This window comes from Chrysemys picta, chromosome 1, assembly GCF_011386835.1.
Source record: "Chrysemys picta bellii isolate R12L10 chromosome 1, ASM1138683v2, whole genome shotgun sequence".
Classification (NCBI taxonomy): domain Eukaryota; kingdom Metazoa; phylum Chordata; order Testudines; family Emydidae; genus Chrysemys; species Chrysemys picta.
In genome coordinates, this window is record NC_088791.1 from 300,052,754 (window position 1) to 300,076,424 (window position 23,671).

Genomic DNA, 23,671 nt, shown 5'->3' on the forward strand with positions numbered 1-23,671 from the left:
TGGGGATCTGAGGCAGACACCCTTGCAGTCTGTGGAAAACAAGAAAAAAATCTACAAAAATATAATCAAGGGTGTTCTTTTAGTGAAAGGTACCAACTAAAATAAGCAGTGACAAATTAACAAAGCTAATCACCGAAGCCCATTTGATTAAAAATACTAAGGCTTTGTCTACACAAGTATGTTTTCCAGTATAATCTGATGTGAATTTAAACCAATATTGTTATATCTGTATAAGACCCATGTGAATACTCCTATTCCAGTATAAGATTGCCCTTTTTGGGGATTTATTTTATGTCACTTAGGAAGGGATTTAAGATAAACTGAAAAAACGCAATCCTATACTGGGGCAAGAGTGTCCACACGGGAGTTTTTACCAATATAACTGGTAAAGCTTTCCCATGTAGATAAGGCCTTATGATCATCAAAAGAGTAGTTGTTTTTCTTGACTAGGAGGTAAATATTGAACTACTCAAATTAGAATATTGTTAATTAATCTTAATCTTAAATGGTGACATTGTGCTTGGTACTGTTGAAGGAACAAAATAACCCAAAACACATTGCCTCTCAGAGTTTACAATCAAAGACCCAACGCCTGCAAAGATGTATGTGTGTGCTTAAGTTTACACACTCTGTGTTATATATTGTGAGCAGTCAGTCCCATGTACACACTACGAGTCATCCCATTGGCTTCAAAGGGATGACTCACACTCACAGTACCGAAAGTTAAGGGGATGACTACACTTAAGACATTATAGCGACACACTGTAGCACTTCAGTGTAGACACTCGCTACAGCAACAGGTGGGGTTCCTCCATCACTGTAGTTAATCCTCCTCACCGAGAGGCGGTAAGGTAACCTAGCACTATCTACACCAGGGGATAGGTTGGCATAGCTACATCTCTCGGGGTGTAGATTTTTCACACCCCTCATATAGCTGTGTCAATGTAAGTTTTCAGTGTAGCCCACCCCTAAGTAGCTACATAAGGCTTTGCAGAATCGATGCCTATCTAGACAAACACCACAAACTGGACAGAAAGTGCACTGGGATGGCCAAAGAGCAGATTTATACAGTGCATAGATTTACAGAAACAAATTAGAGAGAGGATGACAGCATTTTTACTGATGTGTATTAGCAGCAAAGGGCTTACATAATGATAACTTGTAATAATGCATCCAAAGTGATCCAAAATCATCTTAGATGGCAAGGTGACAGGAACCATAAAAGAAGATAGAGCCTATGTTCACTCTCATTAAAGTCAGCGGGAGCTGGAACAGGCAATAGTGATTTCCAGGCTAGGGTGACCAGATGTCCTGATTTTATAGGGACAGTCCCGATTTTGGGTCTTTTTCTTATATAGGCTCCTATTACCCCCCCCCCCCCCCCCTTCTGATTTTTCGCATTTGCTGTCTGGTGACCATATTCCAGGCTCGGCATTTCCCGGCCCTTACCATCCAACTGGAGTAGATGAGGGGTCAAAGCAAAACTGCTAGCCCTTTACCTAGGCCCTCATCCTGCAAACGTTTATGCATATACTGTACACAGTTTTATCCAGGTGATTATAATCCTTCAAAAGGAGCCTTTACATTGAAAAGACTTCAGCGGGCTAGCTGTGTAAATAAGGTTTCATGAATGTTTGCAGGAGCAGGGTCCTGCCAGAGCCTGGAACTGTTGTTATAAATAAACGGTGACACCATTAAGATGGGAAGCGACACTCAGCACGCATTGGCATTGTATTAAGCACTCTGAGATCCAGGCATGACAAATACGATGCACGAACTACTCATTATTCTGCTATTAGTGGTGAGGGACCTGCCTGTTGCCACGCGGCCATGGTGTGCCCTTCGCGGGAGACTTCTGTACTGCCCGAGTGGCCGCTCAGCACTGCTCACCTCCTGCCTGGGCTTGAAACCGGCCAGCAGTTTGCGGACGTCCCCTGAGCCACAGGCAGGGCGTGAGCAGCACTGATGGGAATCAGGTGTGGCGCTGGAGCGGGTGGCTTCTCCCCCCCGCCCCCCAGCAGCACAAGGATCAATCAGCGCCGCCTGCTCCCCGCGGTAATGCAATAAAGCCGGGAGGGGGAAGCAGCTGTTGAGCGGCACTGAAGGGAACTGGAACGACTGTAGAGAGGGATTTTTTTATTATTATAATAAAGCGTAGGCCGTTTAAAAACAAACCCTCCCTGCTGAGTCTGCAGAGCGCGGAGAGGACCAGGGAGAGGAGCTTGTGCCTGAACTAAACTTTGAGCCGGTCACAAGACTTCGCAGCTCTCAGGGAAGGGGGGTCGGGTTCCTCGCCTGAGTCACCGGCACAGAGCCCCGTCTCAGAGGATAGGTAAGGGGGAGATGTGCGGGAGAGGGGCTTCGAACCCCCTACACCTGGCACCCGGCAGGTTTGGGGGGAGGTGAGACGCCGCCTGATGGAGAAAACCAAAGCGATTTCCTCTTGGGTTCCTGACTCCGTCTGCTGCTGCGGGAATTAATGATCCGCAGCTGTGCCTGCCGCGGGATCTGTGTGTGTGTGGCGAAACACGCATTCCTCCCCTTGCTATGTGCATCACTTCCTCCATTCTCTGCTCTCTTGGCTTGTCTGGTGTCCCGTGTCCCAGGCAAACAGCTGTGGCGTTACAAACACAAACCGCTGCTCTGGGGCTGCAGGATGTCAGTGAGCTGTGCAGGACAGCCCTGGGGCTCCTTTCACTTCCGCTGGGAGTGGAGTAGGCCCCTGGTACAGTGAGAATCTGGGGAATATGCTGATCATTTAAAATCTCTGTTGACCTCTCCCCTCTTGCTCTGTGGGAGGGAAAACTAACCCACGACGGGTGTGGGGCAATTTGCCCTGGGCCCTGCAGGGGCCCCCCACAAGAATATAGTATTCTATAGTATTGCAACCTTTTTTTTTTATGGAAGGGGCTCCTGAAATTGCTTTGCCCTAGGCCTCCTGAATCCTCTGGGTGGCCCTGAACTAACCCCTAAACCTCTTCCAGAGTGCTTGTCTTCCCTGCGCTTCTGCTGATGCATCACCCAAGCATTATGCTTGTTAGGCCAGTTCTGTGAAGTAACACAAAGCTCACTTCAATAAATTGCTGATGTGTCAGACTCACTGGCTGACAACCAAATCAGAATGCTATTTGCATGAGGGAAGGGACAGCTAGACTCTACCACATTGACAGTGCATTTCCCTTGCTAATGTCCTGTACAAGGCACAGCATTGTTAGCCTACACAAATGTCATTATCTCCCATTACAGTCTAGGAAAGAGACTACATTGCATTGCAGTCAGTGGAAGGGAGGGTTGAGAGGACACACACACTTGCTTAAGAAGCTAAACAGAGCTGTAGTTCAAGCAGACTAAACCCATCCTAGCAACGTTGCCTGGTGCCACTTAAACTTCCTAAAACGGACTCTCCTTTCTATACAGAAATCTCACCAACCTTGATTTACTCTGCACCCCTTTTGCATTGGGCTTCTGTCTGCCCAATAGTTTGCCCAATGAAGGGGGGGAGGGGAAGTGCCCCAGTTGTGTTGAAGTAGCTACTAATCTTCCTATGCCCTCATTAACGCCTGGATCTTGCTCCTTTCTCTTCCAAGGCTAGCTTGCCTGTCTCCATCTATTCTCATTTGCCAAAGTTGTGCTGCGTGGTCTGAAGTCAGTGACAAAGGGTGTGATCCAGGAAGGTGTGTAGGAGCCTGTCCCATTTTTAGGCCCCATTGTGATCCACAAAACTCCTGCTTGTGTAGGTGCCTATATTTTTACCTCTGGATAGGTGTACTGCAGTCTCGCTTTAGGCACCTGTCTCCTGCCTGAGCATACCTGCTACTGCCTAACAATGGGCATCTGGATGTCCAGCCCGAATCCCTGAGCGATTCACAAACTGGGGAAGGTAGGTGTACAGCCACCTAAGTCGTGTATAGGGCCTGATCTAGTAGGTGTGCTCAGAGGCCACTTACCAGCTCAGCCCCCTCAGGGAAGTTCAGACAAAACTGGTGGTGGGAGGAAAGAGGAGGAGAAGGACCTTCCTTTTAAACTTTTGGCCTAGTGCATAGGGTACTCACCCAGGCTATGGGAGATTCTGATGTGGGGCTCTTGCTATCTTGCTTACTGAATTTAAATAATTGAATAATGAAATATTAATTAGGCCAGTGAAAGTGAGTGACTGTGTCCCAGAGGTTGGGGCAGTCACCTGAGAGGTGACAGGTGCCTGGTCTAATCCCTTCCCCCTCAGGAGGAGAGGTGACTTAACCAGGGGGGTCTCCCATATGGTGGGTGAGTCCCCCTATGCACTAGGCTCAAGGTTATAAGGGAGGCATCGTCCTGCTATTGCTGTTTCAGGCTCCACATGTGTATCTTCCCCTGATGCCTGTCTCTGAGAGGGGTGTGGCTTAACACATGCCCCTCTCATTGGTGTCTTGCATTGGCAAGCTTAGGTGGCTCCCCACCTAGCTTTGTGGATCAGTCTCTGCCATCTATCTCTCCCCATTCGTTGTACAGGAAACTAAGTGCTTAACTCAGGTTTTGTGGATCAGTGTTGTTCCTGTGATTGGTGGTGGGTTTTTTCCTTCCCCTCCCCCTAGGCACCTAAAAGCAAGGGGCCATGATGCTCAGCATCAGAATGGCTAAGTCCCTTTGTAGATCTGGGTTGAAGTCCTCTCAGTAGTCCAGTTTGAAACTACCCCTCCATTCTCTTGAAATACAAATGCTCAATTTAATATTGCTTTAAACATCTCTGAAGTAGCTCCACACTTCATGGATATTAACATCATTAATGGAAAACATGGTCTCTGGTTTTTCTTAAATTGTACTTGGGCAGTCCATGATGGATTTAAGGAGTAAACCAGAAATTCTAATATAAATTGGGTGCTTTTGGAATGTATTTGAACTTATTTTTAGGATTTCTGGGTCACTTTTAGATGAGAAACACTTAAGTCTGTACTGGCTTTTTCCATGCACTGTATGGCTTAAAGGAGAAGATGGATAAAACATCTGCCATTTGGGATAGATACATTCCTGATGGAATGCTTTAAAAATTACTTAACTTTGGTATACAGCAGAACCTCAGTTACAAACACCAGAGTTATGAACTGACTGGTCAACCACATCTCCTTTGGAACCTGAAGTACAGTACACAGACAACCAAAAAAGCATATACAGTACAGTACTGTATTAAATGTAAACTACTAAAAAAGGCTTTTTTAAGTGACAAGGCAAGGAAACTGTCTGTGCTTGTTTCATTTAATTTTAAGATGGTTTGAAGCAGCATTTTTCTTCTGCATAGTAAAGTTTCAAAGTCAATGTTCACTTTTGAACTTTTCAGAGAACAACCATAATGTTTTGTTCAGTTACGAACATTTCAGAGTTACAAACAACTTCCATTCCTGAGGTGTTTGTAACTCTGAGGTTCTACTGCAGGGGTCGGCAACCTCGGGCATGCGGCTCGCCAGGGTAAGCACCCTGGCGGGCCGGGCCAGTTTGTTTACCTGCTGCGTCCGCAGGTTCGGCTGATCGCAGCTCCCACTGGCTGTGGTTCGCTGCTCCAGGCCGATGGGGGTGGCGGGAGGCTGCGGCCAGCACATCCCTTGGCCCGCGGCACTTCCCGCCGCTCCCATTGGCCTGGAGTGGCGAACGCGATTGGCCGAACCTGCAGATGCAGCAGGTAAACAAACTGGTCCGGCCCACCAGGGTGCTTACCCTGGTGAGCTGCGTGCCAGAGGTTGCCGACCCCTGTTCTACTGTATTAGACCCCAGTTCAGCAAGGTACTTGTGCATGTGGTTAACTCTCTAAGCACATCAGTAGAAGTACTCCTACTTAAAGTTAGGCAGGTGCTTAGTACTTTCTGAATTAGGGATATAAATCTATATACATTCAGGAATGAAGTAGAAGCTTTTTCTGAATGTTTAGATTAAACTTGTATGTGAAACTCCTATAATGGATGCTAGTGCATATCTACTGTGTTACTTCAAATGTCTTAATCTAAAATGTTTTGAAGAAATAGCCTGTTTCCTTTTTCTAGATGCATTCTCTTTAAGAGCAACAGAACTGGAAAGAGCAAAATGACGACAACTGTGAGATATGAACAAGGGTCAGAGCTGCCAGAAGTTGATGGGTGAGTAGTCCACCAGAAACTTAACCAGTAGAAATTACAGAACTTAAGTACAGTGTATAATCTCTTGCCTGACCATTTTAGGGTTTCCTTAATGCTCATCAATATAGTATATAAGCTTCTCCAGGTGGAAATGAGTTTGTATTTGAACTCTCTGAACTTAAAGGGAGGCTGCTGCCGTTATGTATACAGTATATAATTTTACTATACAAAGTGTTTCATGAGGAGTAGAGTGGCAAGTTTAGGGAAAACATACTTAAAATTGCCAATTCACAACACACGTAGAATCATAGAACTTGAAGGGACCTCAAGAGGTCATCTAGTCCAGTCCCCTGCATTTGTGGTGGGACTAAGAAACATTTAAGAATCCGAATGGAAGGGTATTCATATAGGTGTACTAAGAGATTCTGTTGGGAAGGATATAGTATATCTAGTTTGTGGCAGGCATGGTGATCTTATTCCATCTTAGGTGGCTTTCTTGCATTTGTCAGACTACTGAACTAAAACACTACAGAGAAATTAACTAAATCTTCCTTCAAGGGGAATTAAGTCTATTGTACATGAAAAGACTACACTCTCATCCAGTAACTGATGCCATTTACTAAAGCTATGATAGCAGTTGATCTGGAATTTCTAATTTACTGCCTAGTAAAATAGGATGGGCAGCAAGCTTAACTCTGAATTTCCATGCTTCAGTACTTTGGAGATGGTCTTGCTCCTTACCCTTCCATTCCCAAAGATGTTCCTAGCCCTGATGGAGTTTAAACAAAACTGTAAAGGCAGATTTTCAGAAGCAGCCAGTTCTACTTGCACTTTTAAGAATTGCTCTATGCTAGAACAAGGCCCATTGGTTCCGCAATGAAAAGGTTGCTTCTTCACACTTGTAAAGACATGGCAAGATTATATGCTCTTATGCGTATCTGTGGCACTATAGCCCTAACTTTAGCAAAGCATTAAACCTTGGATGAGATCCACAAAGACTTGGGTGTTGCAATTTTTAGGTGCCTAGAAAAGCACAAGAACAGCACTGCAATCCACAAAGCTGAGTTAGGCACCTAGGCTCCCTATACCGGGGTGGGCAAACTTTTTGGGCCGAGGGCCACGTCTGGGAGGGGAAATTGTAGGGGGGGGGGTGAGGTACAGAAGGGGGTGCAGTGTGCAGGAAGGGACTTAGGGCAAGGGATTGGAGCAGAGGAGGGGTGCAGACTGCAGGAGGGGGCTCAGGGCAGGGGGCTGGGTGCAGGAGGGGTGCGAGGTGCAGACGGGGCTTAGGGCAGGGAGTTGGGGGGGCAGGGGGCTGGAGAGGTTTGAGCTCCGGCACCGCATACCTAAAGCAGCTCCGGGGTGGCAGCAGCATGCACCTGGGCCAGGGCAGGCTCCCTGCATGCCTTCCCTGGCCCTGCGCTGCTCCAGGAAGTGCTGCAGCCCCTGGGGGAGGGCTCTGCGTGTGCTGCCCTTGCTGAGCCTCCAGGTACCTCCCCCAAAGCTCTCATTGGCCAGGGTTCCCCATTCCCGGCCAATGGGAGCTGTGGGGGCAGTGCCTGGAGGCAAGGGCAAGGCACATGGAGCCCTCTGCCCCTCCCTGCCTGAGGGCTGCTTCTGAGAGTGGCGCAGGGCCTGTGGCACCATGCGGCGGGCGGGGGAGGGGGGGCAATCCCGCAGGCCAGATCCAAAGCCCTGAGGGGCCGGATCTGGCCCGTGGGCCGTAGTTTGCCCACCCTTGCCCTATCCAATGTGGTAGAGATAAGAGTTTTGGAACATGATCCACAACAGCTAGCATGCTAGGCAGGGAGCTGCCTAAGCTAGCCACTGGGGAAATGTGGTGGAGGGGTGTGTTAGGCATCTGTCTCAAGAGAGGCAGGGCTTATCTCGGCCTAGTGATCCATGAACAGGAACCAGCCACCTGGAGGGCATTTCTTGTGGGAATGAGTTAGGTGCTTGCCTGGCTGTGCACAGAACAGTGGATTTGGAGCAGGTGGTGCAGCTGCCACTGTCCATATTATAACGTTTAGCCTAGTGGTTAGGGCACACATCTGGGATGTGGGAGACCCAGGTTCAGTCCAGCCTCTCTGCCAGAGAGGGGGAAGAGGATTTGAACAGGGGTCTCCCACCTCTCAGGACTGTGCTCTAACCACTAATCTGTGGGATATTCTGCTGTGAGGATACCTCAGTCTCTCTCCTGTTGAAGGGATTCCAGTATGTAGAAATAGTGCTGGGCAAGAGGGTGTGGCAATGACTCTGCAATCCAGTGGTTGGGGCAGCTGCCTGGGATGTGGGAGACCCTGGGTCCAGGTCTCCTACTCAGTCACTTTCATTATTTATCTATTATTGAAGAGCTTCAACAGGAGAGATGTGGGAGCCCCACATCAGAATATCCCATAGCTCAGTGGTTAGAGCGCTTTGACCCTTTTGGGGTTACCCAAGGGGTTCAGGATGAAGTGCTACCTCCTGCTTACTGCAGAGGAGCCTTGTCTGTGCCCTCAGGGGCGGGAACTTGCTCAACACTACCAGCTGCTGGCAACATCAGTGCCCCACTCTGGGCTCTGCAGGGCCTGCTCTTTCCCTCTGCAAGCTAGCAACTTGCATGCCCAGCACTTAGCTCCCTCAGTGAGTCCTTTGGGGCTAGCCAAGAGACCCTATGGCTAAATCTGTGGTATTTAAGCATATGGCATACATGTAAATGTATAGGCACAAGACAGGCATCAAACTTTCCACAAGAGTACAAACAGTCCCTATACCAACTTTAAATTAACAGCACAAATGCACATAAATGGAAAACTCTAAACAATTTAAACCCCCCACAAATAAGACTAAATTACCTATTCCTGACTGGATACTAAATTGTATGATAGCCAAAGACATTTTTGACTGTAATTGAATGTCTTCGGATTGTCAGCTCTTTCATGGATATTTTACTGCCATTTTATTAATGAGGAAAATGGCAATAACTTTAACAGTATTGCTAACCCCGTAGCTCTTAGTCCATCCTGTGCTTCGCTGCACATTGGGCTACCCACATTTGCCATCCTTGCTGATCAACTGCCCTTCTCTACAAATCTTCCCATTTCATGTTGAGGTACTAGAAGTCCAAAAATCATGACCTGAAGAAAAGCTCTGTGTAAACTCAAAAGCTCTCACCAACAGAAGTTGGTGAGAAAATATCTTCTGTTGGAACCACCTTGTCTCTCAAAAATCATGAATCAGGCTTAAAAATCATAACTTTTAGATAAATTGGGGTCTTTTTTGCCTTTGCCTTTTGATCATTGAGGTTCACGTCTTCAGTCTTAATAACCGTGAGGGCTACAAACTTCTTAAAATGAATGCTGAGACTGTTGCTTAATGACATGATGCAGGAGCTGGGGCTTTGAGAACAGTGCCAGCAGGGCCAGCTCCAGGGTTTTTGCTGCCCCAAGCGGGGGTGGGGGGTGGGGGCACAATTAGCTGCACTTCAGCAGCAGCTCCACTGTGCTGCTTTCTACTTCGGCAGATCCTTCCCTCCGAGAGGGACCGAGGGACACACCACTGAATTGCTGCCGAAGAGCCAGACGTGCCACCCCTTCCCCTTGGCCGCCCCGAGCACCTGCTTGCTGCGCTGGTGCCTGGAGCTGGTCCTGAGTGCCAGAAGCTGCTAGACTTGTAATAAAATCATGGGCATTGGAAAAACTGCTTAAACAAAACAGTTACTTGGATCTGGGCCTAGCCAGAAAGGGTTAAGTCAGTTTAAGGTAGTGCACTAATGCCAATGAATTAATAGCAAACACTTTATTAGGGCTACCATATGTCCGGATTTCCCCGGACATGTCCGGCTTTTCGTTCTATAAATAGCCATCCGGGGGGGGATTTTTAAAAATCTAAAAATGTCCGGGATTTCCCCCGTCGGCTATTTATAGATCGAAAAGCCTGGGCAGCCAAAGCCCCTTCCCGGCTCCCCCATCCCCTGCAGCCTTACCACTTCGCCGGCCCCGCAGCTGTCTTCCCCCTCCTCCTCTCCCCTGGACGCTCCGCCCCCTGCTCCTCCCTCTCCCTCCCCCTCCCCTGCTTCCCGTGAATCAGAGCTTCGCGGGAAGTGTGAAATGAAGCAGGGGCAGGCCGGCGGCAGCAGCAGGTAAGCTGGGGCGGGGGGGCGCGCGAGGAGGAGAGCTCCGGGGAGGCGCGGCCCTGGGCAAGCGGCGCCCGGCTCGGGCCCCAGCACCCCCGGCCCCAAGCCCTGCAACCCCGGCCGGAGCGCAGCCCGATTCCTGGGCTCTTTAAAGCTGGCCCTGGTCAGGGGACAGGGAGGGGGGGTTGGATGGGTCGGGAGTTTTGGGGCAGACTGCCAGGGGGGCAAGGGTGTGGAGAGGGTTTGCAACAGTCATGGACAGGGAGTGGGGGGGTTAGATGGGTCTGGAGGGGCTGTCAGGGGGCCAGGGGTGTGGAGAGGGGTTGGGACAGTCAGGGACAGGGAGCAGGGGGGGTTAGATGGGTCTGGGGTTCTGGGAGGGCTGTCAGGGGGCAGGGGTGTGGAGAGTGGTCGAGGCAGGTAGCAGAGGGGGTTGGATGGGTCAGGAGTTCTGGGGGTCCTGTCGGGGGCAGGGAGCAGTTGGATAGGGCATGGGAGTCACCGGGGGTCTGTCTGGGGGCAGAGGTGTGAATATGGGGTGGGAGTGTGGATAAGGGTCGGGGCAGTCAGGGGACAGGTAGGGTCGTAGGGCATTTTCAGGAGGGGGCAGTCAGGGGACAAGAAGCAGGGGGGCTTAGATAAGCGGTGGGGTCCTAGGGGGCAGTTAGTGGCAGGGGTCCCAGGAGGGGGCAGTCAGGGGACAAGGAGCGGGGGGTTGGGGGTTCTGAGTGGGGCAATCAGGGGGTGGGAAGTGGGAGGGAGTGGATGGGGGTGGAGCAGGGGCAGGGCTAGAGCGGGGCTCCTCCCCCCCAGTGTCCTCTTTTTTGCTTGTAGAAATATGGTAACCCTAACTTTATATATTAAAAAAAAGCCAATCCTGTTTTGTAGTGTATTAACACACAATGTGTTGAGGCAAATATATTCCAGGCAATGTGCTGCAAAGCACCCTGATATGCCAGCTAACTATACAGAAATGTACAGTTAAGCAGAGATTAAAAATTGCATGACTACTTTACAATGGCAGAACTGGGTTCTGCATAAAGTTATGCATTTCTTAACCTTCGAATTTCCTGACTTGGGGATTAAATGTTAAGGCTATTCTGTCTCTGTGTCTGTCTTATTAAAGTTTCTGTTCAGAAGAAAGTAATAAAATGAACCATTCAGAAGAGATCTTTAGGGAGGTTAAAAAGTGCTACTCTAGCACTAGTTTGATTAGTGCTGTTCCTGTCTTTCCTTTCCTGTTTGGTATCCTGTTCTGCACAGAAATGTTTCTGTGCTACAATTTTTCGGATGCAATTGCTCATGAATCTCCACAGTTCCTTCCTGTAATAAGAACTAGGCATTTTGACTAGCTGGAATAGTTTTGTATCCAGGCAGTGCCAGCGCTTTCTGAGCATGTACTCTGTACTAAAACTGTTCTAAACTGGTTCCTGGATTACTGGAGAATATGCATTTGCAAGCAAGCAAAATATATTTATTTGAATTCACTTTTTGGAGTGTTTGGAATGCTACTCCTGAAGATTAATGGTGGCTTCCCTTTTTTTGTGAGGCATTAATAATCAAGTGTTTTTAAGTAACGTGAGCTGCTGCAACAATGTATAGGTAAGTTATCACTTAATTTCTCCATAACACTAATTTCTATGTAAAGTGTTAATAGTGATACATTAGAAAACATCTTGGATGTTGTAGTAACCTTTCTGGAACTGGCTGAAAATGTTTATGAAATTTCAACAAAAAAATGGATAACCTTTATTTTCTTACCAGGTCTGGCCATCACTTTAATATGCTTTAGTTCCAAAATTACTTGTAGACACTTACTATTGTCTAAACACAAAATATCTGGCTGAAATTTTAGCACATTTCTTCTAAACATGCAATTCTAAGCTTTTCAGAGCAGCCTGTTCCTTAGGCATTGGGACAGCAATTAAATAAAAGGGTAGATATGTCGTCTTTGCAGCAAATTACTGCACCAACTCTAGTCCTAGTAGCTGCCCCTCTTGTGGGGCCTGGGAGGGCACTCTAGTGTGAATCCTTTTTAAAAGAAATAAAATTGTACCAAATAGTGTCTTATACCTGAAATGCAGGTAAGAAATTGCAGAGACATAGTATAAATAAACATAAAACAGATCTATTCATGTAGTGAGTCTCCTTCCCCCTCCACTTGTGGGGACCAGTGAAACTGGGCAGGACAGTGTTGGTCAAGATTCAGGCTGCTTTCTAAGGCTTGGTCTACACTACCCCCCCTAATTCGAACTAAGGTACGCAACTTCAGCTACGTGAATAACGTAGCTGAAGTTCGAAGTACCTTAGTTCGAATTAGTTCAAACTTACCTTGGTCCACACTCGGCAGGCAGGCTCCCCCGTCGACTCCGCGGTACTCCTCTCGGCGAGCTGGAGTACCGCAGTCGACGGCGAGCACTTCCGGGTTCGACTTATCGCGTCCAGACTAGACGCGATAAGTCGAACCCAGAAGTTCGATTTCCAGCCGTCGAACTTGCGGGTAAGTGTAGCCAAGGCCTAAGAATGAGCCCTCTGCTTTCCACACTGCCTAACTCCTGTTTGGGGCCTTTTGGAACAACTCTGGGATTAGCAGGGGAGTAGACCAAAGTGTGGGCTGTCATTACAGGGCAGCATATCCTTTTCTTAGGGGAGGGCTGTGAAGGAAACATACCAGGATAAAATAAGTTGAATTTACCAAAAACTAACTCCCCAAATTCTTTTGTAGTCAACGGAGTTATGATTTACAAGGCTTAGTCCCTGACATGTACTGATATACAAGAACTTATTCTGCTAACTTTAAATGGTTTCATGGCTGATGGACATTTGGAAACTTTACTACAATGTATCCATTACCATTGTACTGGGTCAGCATTATTTGTATCTTGTATACGCAGGTGGTTCCTTCAGTATTGCAGATGCTATTTTCTTTGCCAGTGGAAATATCTTTCTTCACTGTTCTCCCCACAGTGATTCTCTTGGGGTGGGATCCCCAAAGGGACTTAGGTGTCATGACACTCAGTATTGCAATACCTAAGTTTTAGGCACCTAGAAAATCACAGGAACAACATTGGGATCCACAAAGCTTGAGTTAGCCACCTAAGCCCCTGTACACAGCACTGCAGAGGGAGAGGCACCTGAGAATGCAATCCACAAAGCCAGCATGCTGGATGGGGAGCCACCTAAGCTATCCAGTAGGAGATGAGGCAGGTCAACTCCTTCAAATTTATCAGGAGAGACACCGTTACTAAGTAAAATTAAGCCTCACTGTCAGAATTCTCCCCCCCCCCCCCCCCCAGCCATGGCGTTTGAGAGCTGTATCCCAAGATAGAGGCTTAATTTTACTTAGTAATTGCTGTTCGCCCAGGTGGCAGGCTGACAGCTAGAGCCCTAAGAGCAGCAGAGGTGAGGCTGGGAGGGCTATACTCTGGCCTGGAGGCTATTGGAGGAGGGGGGGGGGTGTTGATGGTGGATTCTGAGCAGATGGGGTGAGTGCTGGGAGGGTGCATTGAGTGCAGTGGGGGAAAAATGGGGCTGGGGGACTGCACTGGCAGGGGGGGAGGGTTGGGTGAGGACAGAACTGATGGACTGGGAGACAAGATTAACTGGTGGGCAGGGGAGGGGCATATGTGGGGGTGAGAGCTCCTGCAGTAGGGGCCAAAATCACCTTATCAGTACATGTCGGAGAGTGGGTACCACTAATTGTCACATGCACACGCCCTGGGGATGGGCTGAGGGAGTTAAAAAATCAAGAGACTGACCTAAAAAACACCATATAATCTTTTTTAAAATCTCATGATTTTGGGAGGGTCTGACTCATGAATTTTGATCTCTTGTTGGCAATACTGTGACAGGTTGTGTCCTAAATCCTGCCCCTCTCAGAGATAGGGACCTCCCTGCAACTCAGATTTACCCTGGGTTTGTGAATCACAAGCAGAGAGATGTAGGTGTTCAGATGCCTAAGTTGTGTGCAGGCAGGTGTGTTCAGAGATCACGTAGTGGATCAAGCACCTTGGGTAAATTCATGTAAAACAGCTGGGCTGGGACAGAGCAGGAAGGAAAGGAGGAATCAGCCCTCCCTTTTAACCTGTAGTCCAGGGGTTAGGGTACTCACCAGGATCTGGAAGACCATAGTTCAAGTCCCAGCCCCTTAAGGGGAGAAGGGATTGGAACAGGGATCGGCCACCTCTCAGGTGAGTGCCCTACTCAGTAAACTATAAACTATTCTGTTGTGGGTCTCAATCTCTCCTGTTGAAGTTATTCTACTTTAATTCTAGCTTGTGGCCCAATTAATATTTACTCTGACCTAGTGGTTAGGGCACTCACCTGTGAGGTGGCAGATCCTGTTCCAATCCCTTTCCCCTTCAGGTGGGGGGGGGAGAGAGGGCTTGAACTGAGGGACTCCCACCTCCCACATGAGTACCTTATCTCCTAGGCTTCTCTCATCCCCAGCTGTTTTGTGTGAACTTTCCTGAGGGGACTGATCCAGCAGGCAGCCTCTGAGCACAACTACTGAATTGGGCCCTGCATGCAAACAGTCAAACACCTATTTTCCCTAGTTCATTATTTGCCCTTGGGCTTATGTAGGAGAGAGGCATCCAGGTGCCTAGTAGTAGGCAGCAGAGCAGCCACCTAGCAGCAGGAACCTAGATGCCCAGTGAACTTCTACTATAAAAAGAACAGGAGTACTTGTGGCACCTTAGAGACTAACAAATTTATTAGAGCATAAGCTTTCGTGGACTACAGCCCACTTCTTCGGATGCATATAGAATGGAACATATATTGAGGATATATATACACACACATACAGAGAGCATTAACAGGTGGGAGTTGTCTTACCAACTCTGAGAGGCCAATTAATTAAGAGAAAGAAAAAACTTTTGAAGTGATAATCAAGATAGCCCAGTACAGACAGTTTGATAGTAAGTGTGAGCATACTTACAAGAGGAGATAGATTCAATGTTTGTAATGGCTCAGCCATTCCCAGTCCTTATTCAAACCGGAGTTGATTGTGTCTAGTTTGCATATCAATTCCAGCTCAGCAGTCTCTCTTTGGAGTCTGTTTTTGAAGTTTTTCTGTTGTAATATAGCCACCCGCAGGTCTGTCACTGAATGACCAGACAGGTTAAAGTGTTCTCCCACTGGTTTTTGAGTATTTTGATTCCTGATGTCAGATTTGTGTCCATTAATTCTTTTGCGTAGAGACTGTCTGGTTTGGCCAATGTACATGGCAGAGGGGCATTGCTGGCACATGATGGCATATATCACATTGGTAGATGTGCAGGTGAACGAGCCCCTGATGGTATGGCTGATGTGATTAGGTCCTATGATGATGTCACTTGAATAGATATGTGGACAGAGTTGGCATCGGGGTTTGTTACAAGGATAGGTTCCTGGGTTAGTGGTTTTGTTCAGTGATGTGTGGTTGCTGGTGAGTATTTGCTTTAGGTTGGGGGGTTGTCTGTAAGCGAGGACAGGTCTGTCTGTCTCCCAAGATCTGAGAGTAAAGGATCATCTTTCAGGATAGGTTGTAGATCTCTGATGCGCTGGAGAGGGCACGAATTGAATTTAGGTGCCTGGGGATTGCGGTGGCACCTGACAACTGGACTTAAGTACCTAATTATGTTCATGGATTGTACCCTAGAATTCTGTCATCCTTGAGTAACTCCATACACTCTTGAGACATAGCATCATGGTCACCATTTTCTGCTGACCTAGGGAAAACTTCTTAGCACTGCTCCTCTGAGGGTACTTTCCAATGAACATATTAACATGTACCTCTGCAGGTTGAGTAGATTGCTTCTGTAATACTTCTGGGCTGAGGATCTAACCTATCTCATGCACTTAAAATAAAAAGCAACACAAATGGTACATAAGGGCCAGCCTTAAACTGACAAACTTGGAAATTCAGGGTTAAGGCTTTGCCTACCTGAGAGAGTCAAACTGGTTTAACATCCGTTCTTAAATTGGTTTAGTTATGTTAAACCAGTAAGTTTCTCCTGCAGACAAGCCCGGAGTCTGCTATGCTGTTGAGTCATTACATGAGACTTGTAGAGGTATGTAGGCACAGCTGAATGAGTTTGGATGGAGTAGTTTCCGGCACTCTTTAGTTGAAGCTGCTTTTACAGTAGTTGACTTAATATTAGAGAGATGTGGGGTCAAATTACACAATAGTAACAGTGCAAGATTCCTCAGAGATCAAAACAGAGGCAGTAGACCTCACTTCTAGGGTTCAGAAGTTAGCTTGGTCTGCACAGCCCTTCAGTACTTGTTCCCTATGATACTTTTATGCTAGGGAATAGATTTAAAGCAGCTCACTTGAAATACTGGTAAGTGATAGTGCTGCTAGATGGCTATCTCAGTCTCTAGTGACCTTCCCTGAAACTCCATATCATCAAACTTCTAGATTAAAATAAAATTGAAGTATTCAGTGGGGAGGAGGGAGAATATTTTAGTCTCTTAATGCATGTTTTATAGGGTCCTTCACTATTTTTCTACTCTGAAAGTCTTTCAGATGGAAGAACTCTCCCTCTGTCTTAGCCACATGTGCTAAACTGTTACTTTAGACTAGCAAAGTGCCTTTGCTACAAGCGATACTCAGTAAAGAGGCAAGACCTCACCAAATGCTGATGCCAGCCCCTCTCATTTTGTCTGTATTGCTGTGAGCAGCACTCAAGCAGGTGTAGTGCTAATATTCTTGTTTTGGGGGGGGAAAGTGTCTGTAAGGTGCTGGCTTGTCCCAGCACACAAGACCAACTGCCACACTTAGTCTCCCTTTTTAAGTCCTCAGCCCTCCCTGGCCTACAGATCCCAGGGGATTTTCCCTTTACCTTTCTCAGTTGTTCCTGCTTCAGGACTTATGGCAGGGTTCTTTTGTGCTCCGAGCACTACTTTTCAGGGCTGCCTCTCCCAGGAAATTTCTTGCTTCTGGAGCATTGCCCCTTCCTTGCTGAGTCTTGCACACACTCTAACCCAGTGGTTCTCAAACTTTTGTATTGGTGAACCCTTTCACACAGCAAGCCTGAGTGTGACCCCCTCCTAAATAACACTTCAAAAATATATTTTACACTATTATAAATGCTAGAGGCAAAGCAGGGCTTTGGGGTGGAGGCTGACAGCTCATGACCCCCCAATGTAATAACCTCACAACCCCCTGAGGGGTCATGACCCCCAGTTTGAGAACCCCTGCTCTGGCCCCTAGTGGTGTCCTAGCTTCTTCCTCGACCTGAGAGGAGCACCCCTTCTAGCACATGGGAGCTGAACGTGCTTTATTTCAAGGGGGCAGCCATCCTAAGACCTAGTCCGTTTTGTTATTTTTTGGCAGCTTTCAAAAGACGGGGGAGGGCAGCATAAAGATTGATGATGGCTGCGTTGAGGATAATGAACCAGACACTTGCTCCCGGTAAGTTCAGTTGTTCTAATCTTTGCTGTGCAAAATAAACTGTCTAGTGCAGTTTCCCAAGCCAAAATTGAGAAGGAAGCATGGCTTGCTGAAATGTTGAAAAGGAGCTCAGTAGGTCGTTGCTTAGTAAGAAAACCTAATGTCATAGATTCAGAAGCCTTTGCTATGTATTTGCTGTCAATCTTATTAGTTTTTATAAAGCATGTAACTTGTTTGGCTCAGAGTCCACCTTCTAGAGAAATATCATGAGTATTCCTTCTGGCAAACTAATTGGTGTGAAATACATAAAGTACAAATACCTACTGACAAACCATGTTTGAGATTTACAAAATTATCAATGACTCTTGAGTTTCAGAAGTGTGCATTGCAAACATAAAATACTCTGATCTGGACAGATCCTGCATTCAGTCTTGGAGAATGTACAGTGGAAAGAACAAAGCAACGGTTATTCAGCTAGTAGTTTTGTCCAATGTGGAAATTCAGAAAAGTGAAAAGTCTATTTTAATTATGACATAAATGGATCCCAAATTAATTTAAACTCCTTGATCTCTTTAGTGGCTTTTTGTAGCAGAAGTGTGCATTGAAAGTCTGATGCTTCCTGTGTAACTCAGCTCATAAAACCAGAGTAATGCAATGGAGAATCAGGACCTTACAGGTTTAATGAGTTATGGGGGCAGGAATACTAAAATTTGCTTACTAATTTTTCCACTTGTTAGTCAAAGATTAAAAGTTACTTGTTCATATAGTCAAATGATGCATTTGTTTGGAGATGAACAAGTTGAGCTGAATGCCATGTTATCTTCGTACAGTGGCACTAAAGGTAGAAGATCCTTCTTTTAAGCTGAGATTTGGCTAGATTCAAATATCAGTTGCTGTCACTTCATCTCAACATGTACATGGGATGGCCTTAGTAGCATCTTCAGCTCAATTTACAATCTGTAATAACTTTACAATCTGCAATTAAAGGCTCCTCTCAAAAATTCTGTAGAAACTCTGAATCTCAATCACGAATGTGTATATACATCTTTCAAAACCTAGCTTGAAAGGAAAGCATATAGAACGTTAAAGAAAAATAGAAGGGGGTAACGTTGCATTCCTGAGTGTGTGAACGCACTTAGGTTTTATGGTCCAAGAGGTGTCCTCCTTTGACATCTTTACTTGTCACCAGTTGACAGAAAGATATTACATAAAAACAAGGAGTCAAGTGGCACCTTAAAGACAGATTTATTTGAGCATAAGCTTTCGTGGGTAAAAAACCCACTTTTTCAGATGCAAAGATTACATGTTTATCTAGGAGTCTATGCTATCATATATTTACAGATATTCATACCCATTCTTCAAGTAGCTCTTAAAATTCAGCAAAGGTGCAGGCAAGTTTGCAATAACAAATCTTAATGTGACTCTTAATACTGAAATCTACCACTGCATCTGATAGTCATTGACTTTTGACTCTGTTCCTCTTTTAACAGTACTCTTAAAAAAAAGATTTCTCCATTTGTGATGTCATTTGGATTCAGGTATGTGTGGATAAATACATAACCTGTATGCAGCCATGGGTATTGAAAGGCAATATAAATAAAATAGAACATATTTAACTAAACTTTCTAGTCAGTTTGCTACAGAATAGTAACTTCCAAACTATCTTTTTTATTTATTATTTATTTATTGTTCCTCTGAAAAGTATTTCCTCAATGCATTCTGTAGTCAGCTTTTATAAAGCAAACTCCCTTTGCATTGTGAGGGAAAATCTAATGCACAGCAGCAACTTCTTCAGATCTCTTTGGGATCTGTAGAGACAATTCTAGGTATCCTTGTAGATGACTGAACTGTAAGCAAAATATAACGTTCTATTGTTTTTGTGTTTTTTGGTATGGTGTAGAGCAGAGGTGGGCAAACTACAGCCTGCAGGCCACATCCGGCTCATGGGACCGTCCTGCCAGGCCCTTGATCTCCCGACTGGGGAGACTAGCCCCTGGCCCCTCCCCCGCTGTCCCCTCTCCCATAGCCATGCCACTGCGTGGGCAGCGCTCAGGCAGCAGGGCTGCGCGCTCCTGCAGGGCAGCGCGTCTGGCTCCGGCTGAGCAGCACGGCTGCCAGACATGCTGCTCTGAGCGGCATGGTAAGAGGGCCAGGTGGTTGGATAAGGGATGGGGGATCCGGGGGGGGGGGGGCAGTCAGGGGACAGGGAGTGGGGGGGTGGATGGGGCAGAGGTTTGGGGGGGTTGGATAAGCATGGGCTTCCCAGGGGGGCCTGTCAGGGGGTGGGGGTGTGGATAGGGGTTGGGGCAGTCAGGGGACAGGAAGTGGGGGGGGGGGTTGGATAGGGGGTGGGGCCCCATGGGGGCAGTTAGGGGCAGGGGATCCTGGGAGGGAACAGTCAAGGGACAAGGAGCAGGGGGGTTGGATGGGTTGGGAGTTCTGAGGGGGGGCAGTCAGAGGATGGGAAGTGGGAGGGGGCAGATAAGGGGCAGGGGCCAGGCTGTTTGGGGAGGCACAGCCTTCCTACCGGGCCCTCCATACAGTTTTGCAACCCCGATATGGCCCTTGGGCCAAAAAGTTTGCCCACCCCTGGTTTAAAGGCTCCCAATTAATCACCTGGTCTAGAGGTGGTCCTTAGAGAGCTAGCTGGTCACATGGTAGTGGCTCTGCTTGTTTCTAGCAGCTAAACTGTATTGATATAACAAAAATATACTATGTTACAGCAACTGCTGTAATTACTACAAGGACATTATTCAGCCTGATTGGGAGAGAAGGTGGTGCGTGCTGTGACAGTTTGAGCAGTCTTTATAGAATACATGTTTAAAGCTGGCGTGTTGACATGAATATGAAGCAGCTTTGAGATTGTTGGACACAAAACTTGTGGTTCTCTTGGCTCTTAGCCTAACACCACTGGCTAGAGTTGTCCCACAGGTTATCCTTGCATCCTGGCATGGGTTAAATTGCCACAGAGTGGCTGGCCATGTTCTCTTGGCAGCCATAGTGTGAATGAAGGCTTGTGCAGCTTTCAACGGGTGCTGCATTCTCAACAGGCATAGTGAATATGTATCCCTGTTTACTTTAAGAGGGAAAAGTCGTTATTAAAACAAATGTGGGAAACATGAAGAGTTCAGAACAGGCATAAAATAAGGGAATACTAGACTTGTTTACAAAAGTGGCTTTCATTTTTAAAATTGTGAGCAACTGTGTGACTTTGTGCACCTCAAGCAATGAGGAGTATAATACTTTTGTACTTTTCCCTCTTTCTTGAGAGCTGACTTTTTTTTTTTTTTTTTTTCCTTTTTTGGTGTTGTAGAATATTTGGTGTTATACTCATCTTTGTGGACATTACTCTTGTGATTGTGGACCTAGCTATTCGTGACAAGGAAAAGAGCATAAGAGAGACCCTGGAAGGCGTTTCCTTGGCAATAGCACTCTTCTTTCTCGTGGATGTTCTCCTGCGAGTGTTTGTTGAGGGGTAAGATTAATGCCCATGGGCCTGAAAGTTCAGCAAGACATCTTTGTATAGGGATACTTTAAAAATGTGCACTGACTTCTAAAGAATCTGCACAGTGGATATGTGAGGTCTGACTCTGAATTCACTTACACAGGAGTAACTGTACTGATTGTTACTCCAGACTCACCGGTGTGAGACCAGAATCAGTCCTGTGAGGTTCCCAGTGCTGGTCCCTAACACTGGCAATTCATTCATTATGTGCAATGACTAGCACTCTTAATTGGCTTGTACCGGTAACTGGGAAGCACTGTTCATGAATACTCTTAGCATGACTTTAAGCTCTCTGGGGCTGGGACTGTCTTTGTTCTGTTTGAACAGTTAGTAGCACAATAGAGCATAACCCAATGACTAGGGCTTCTAGGTGCTACTGCAGTAAAATAATAAATTCAGTCTGTGTAGAGAGCAAAATGCTGTAGTACCAGAGTTCTTAAATAGGCCCATTAATTCTAAAGGCATTACTCTGGTGCTACTCTGCATGAGGATAACAGAAGATAGTCCTAAATGGACAGAAATAATACAAATACAAACTGCCTTGGCTGTCCAGAAGAGATTTAAAGCATTGCAATTGTACCACTGGGTATACTGCTGCAGCATGGTATGTGGCTAGTTTTGGTAGGCTTCATAGGAAGAGTGTTTAAGTTGGGATTTGAACAAAGAGGGGAGGAGGGAATTCTTTTCAATCTTCCTTTTTAAACTGGTCTGTGACTTGGTGTTAAGTGGAGTCAGGTTTGTAAAGGATTGATAAAAATCTGTTTTACTCCTAATGGAGTAACAAACAGGCTATTGAGGACCAATTCATCCATGAGCAATGCTTTGTAGCAATATGGAATATGCACTCCTCATAGTACTTTTAGATATCTTCCCCCCCCCCCCCAATTTTGTCTCTGCTTCCCTTCTTTTGTATTTCAGCTTCAGCAATTATTTCAAGTCCAAACTGAACATTTTAGATGCGGTGATTGTCGTGGGCACCCTGTTAATTAATATGGTGTATTCTTTCTCTGACTTCAGTGGTGCAGACAAGATCCCAAGGTAAGAAGTGTGTGATTTAATGGCTTAGAAACAAAATATTTACACTTCTCTCTAAATCCTTCTAAAACTTGCTAGTGTCTAGCGCTTCTGCTTTTTGAAGGGAGTATAGGGGAAGAACCCTGAACACCTGAATGTTTTTGTTTATAAAATGTTATACCCAAATTATCTGATTTCTTCCCTGGCTTTTTTGCAGTGTTGAAAAATTTGCTGTGGACCCTGTAAAGCTTTCTTTGCTGGGAGTCAGAGTGCTTTGGAGATCACAGGTGTTGCATAATGCCAGAGAGAAATCATTTTTTACACTACACTTACAGTGGCATGTGGAGTACATACACTGCATGCCCAGCTAGCGTGTGTATAGCAGTGTAGACTGAGGCACAGCTTAGGTGAGTAGAGTGCCCTAAATACCTGGACCCTCAGGATATATACTCTACATAACCAAGCAGTACCTTCCAGGTCTACACTGCAATTTTTTTTTTAAAGGCTCTGGTGGAGATGAGGCAGTGGAGCCTTTCACTGATGCTGGAGCCTTTCACCATAGCATGTGGCTACACATACAGCAGTGTCAAGTACAGGCAGTAGAAGTGTAGACATAGCCTTACTCAGCAAAATTTGTCTTAAAAGTAAACTGCAGAAATCAGAACTAGTGTTGTTAAACTGAAAACCTTACTTACAATTACAACTGATTGGAGGAAGGATTAACTCTTGCTGCTTTTGACTTTAGTTTTTAAAGTCATTAGAATAATGTGTGTGGTGTGATATACTTGGCAGATTTGAAAACTTCAGCATCAAAAATCAGAGCACTTCCAGCTACAGCTGGCAGGGGATTTTTGTTGAAAAGTTGTCAAACTAACAATTTGTGGAAATCAGATTTGTGGGAAAGGGTCATTTCAATGAACCGTTTGTTGGGAAGGTTTCTTGGGTTCAGTGGGAAAGGGGAAGAAAATGATTCTCACTCTCCTGCTAGAGCTGTTCTACTTTGTATACAGTAAATACTCATTGGGCCAGAGAAATTGACTTGGTAGTTAGGGGATTTGCCTCTGATATGGGAAATGCAGATTCAAGTCTTGTTCACCTCAGGCAGCGCAGGGACTTGAACATGGGTCCCACGTGTGTCAGATGAGTGCCCTAACCATTGGGCTGTTGACTATAATGGCTATAAAGGGGTCTCTCTGCAAAAATTTCAAAAGCACTCAGTCGTGTCCCAATGTGGTTGAACAAGAAAAATTCTGAAATTTCAAAAACTTTCACAGGATATGTAAACTGTTTACCTTCTAACTCCATCTTAAATTTCCTTTAAGGAAATTGAATGCCTACTTCCTGTTAATTTTGTAGAAATTGTGTCCAAATCCCTTGGATGGCTATGAAAATCTCAACCTATGGTCTCCAAACAAGTCCTCATGGTTACAGATCTAGCTGCAGTGTTTCTCCTCTATATGGGGGTGTCTCTGAGAGCAACCTCACAAGTGACAAGCTTGGGCCTTCACCTCTCAAGGTGAATCCTGCAGTTCTCCCACTCTTGGGCTTGCTCTAGTCTTAAAACATACAAGCATAGC

General features: G+C 46.2%; 1 protein-coding gene across 15 annotated transcripts in view; it reads left to right on the top strand.

Annotated features, from left to right (window-relative positions):
- The window catches only part of LOC101941963 (phosphatidylinositol 3,4,5-trisphosphate 3-phosphatase TPTE2), a 76,565-nt gene that overhangs the window by 35,337 nt on the left and 17,557 nt on the right, over positions 1 to 23,671 (top strand). For 5 of the 15 annotated variants that reach the window (XR_010597796.1, XM_065581271.1, XM_042842760.2 and 2 more), the window contains exons 2-6: positions 6,009 to 6,101; positions 17,519 to 17,596; positions 19,066 to 19,113; positions 20,889 to 21,050; positions 21,999 to 22,118. Coding sequence is in view for 13 of the 15 variants with exons in the window: in XM_042842759.2 (XP_042698693.2) it covers positions 6,009 to 6,101; positions 17,519 to 17,596; positions 19,066 to 19,113; positions 20,889 to 21,050; positions 21,999 to 22,118 (501 nt within the window). In the remaining 2 variants the exon portion in view is untranslated. Of the gene's footprint in view, positions 1 to 2,065; positions 2,333 to 3,768; positions 3,881 to 6,008; positions 6,102 to 11,519; positions 11,800 to 17,518; positions 17,597 to 19,065; positions 19,114 to 20,888; positions 21,051 to 21,998; positions 22,119 to 23,671 lie in introns of those variants that run through there. The other 10 variants (XR_010597797.1, XM_042842764.2, XM_065581273.1 and 7 more) reach the window with 7 other exon arrangements.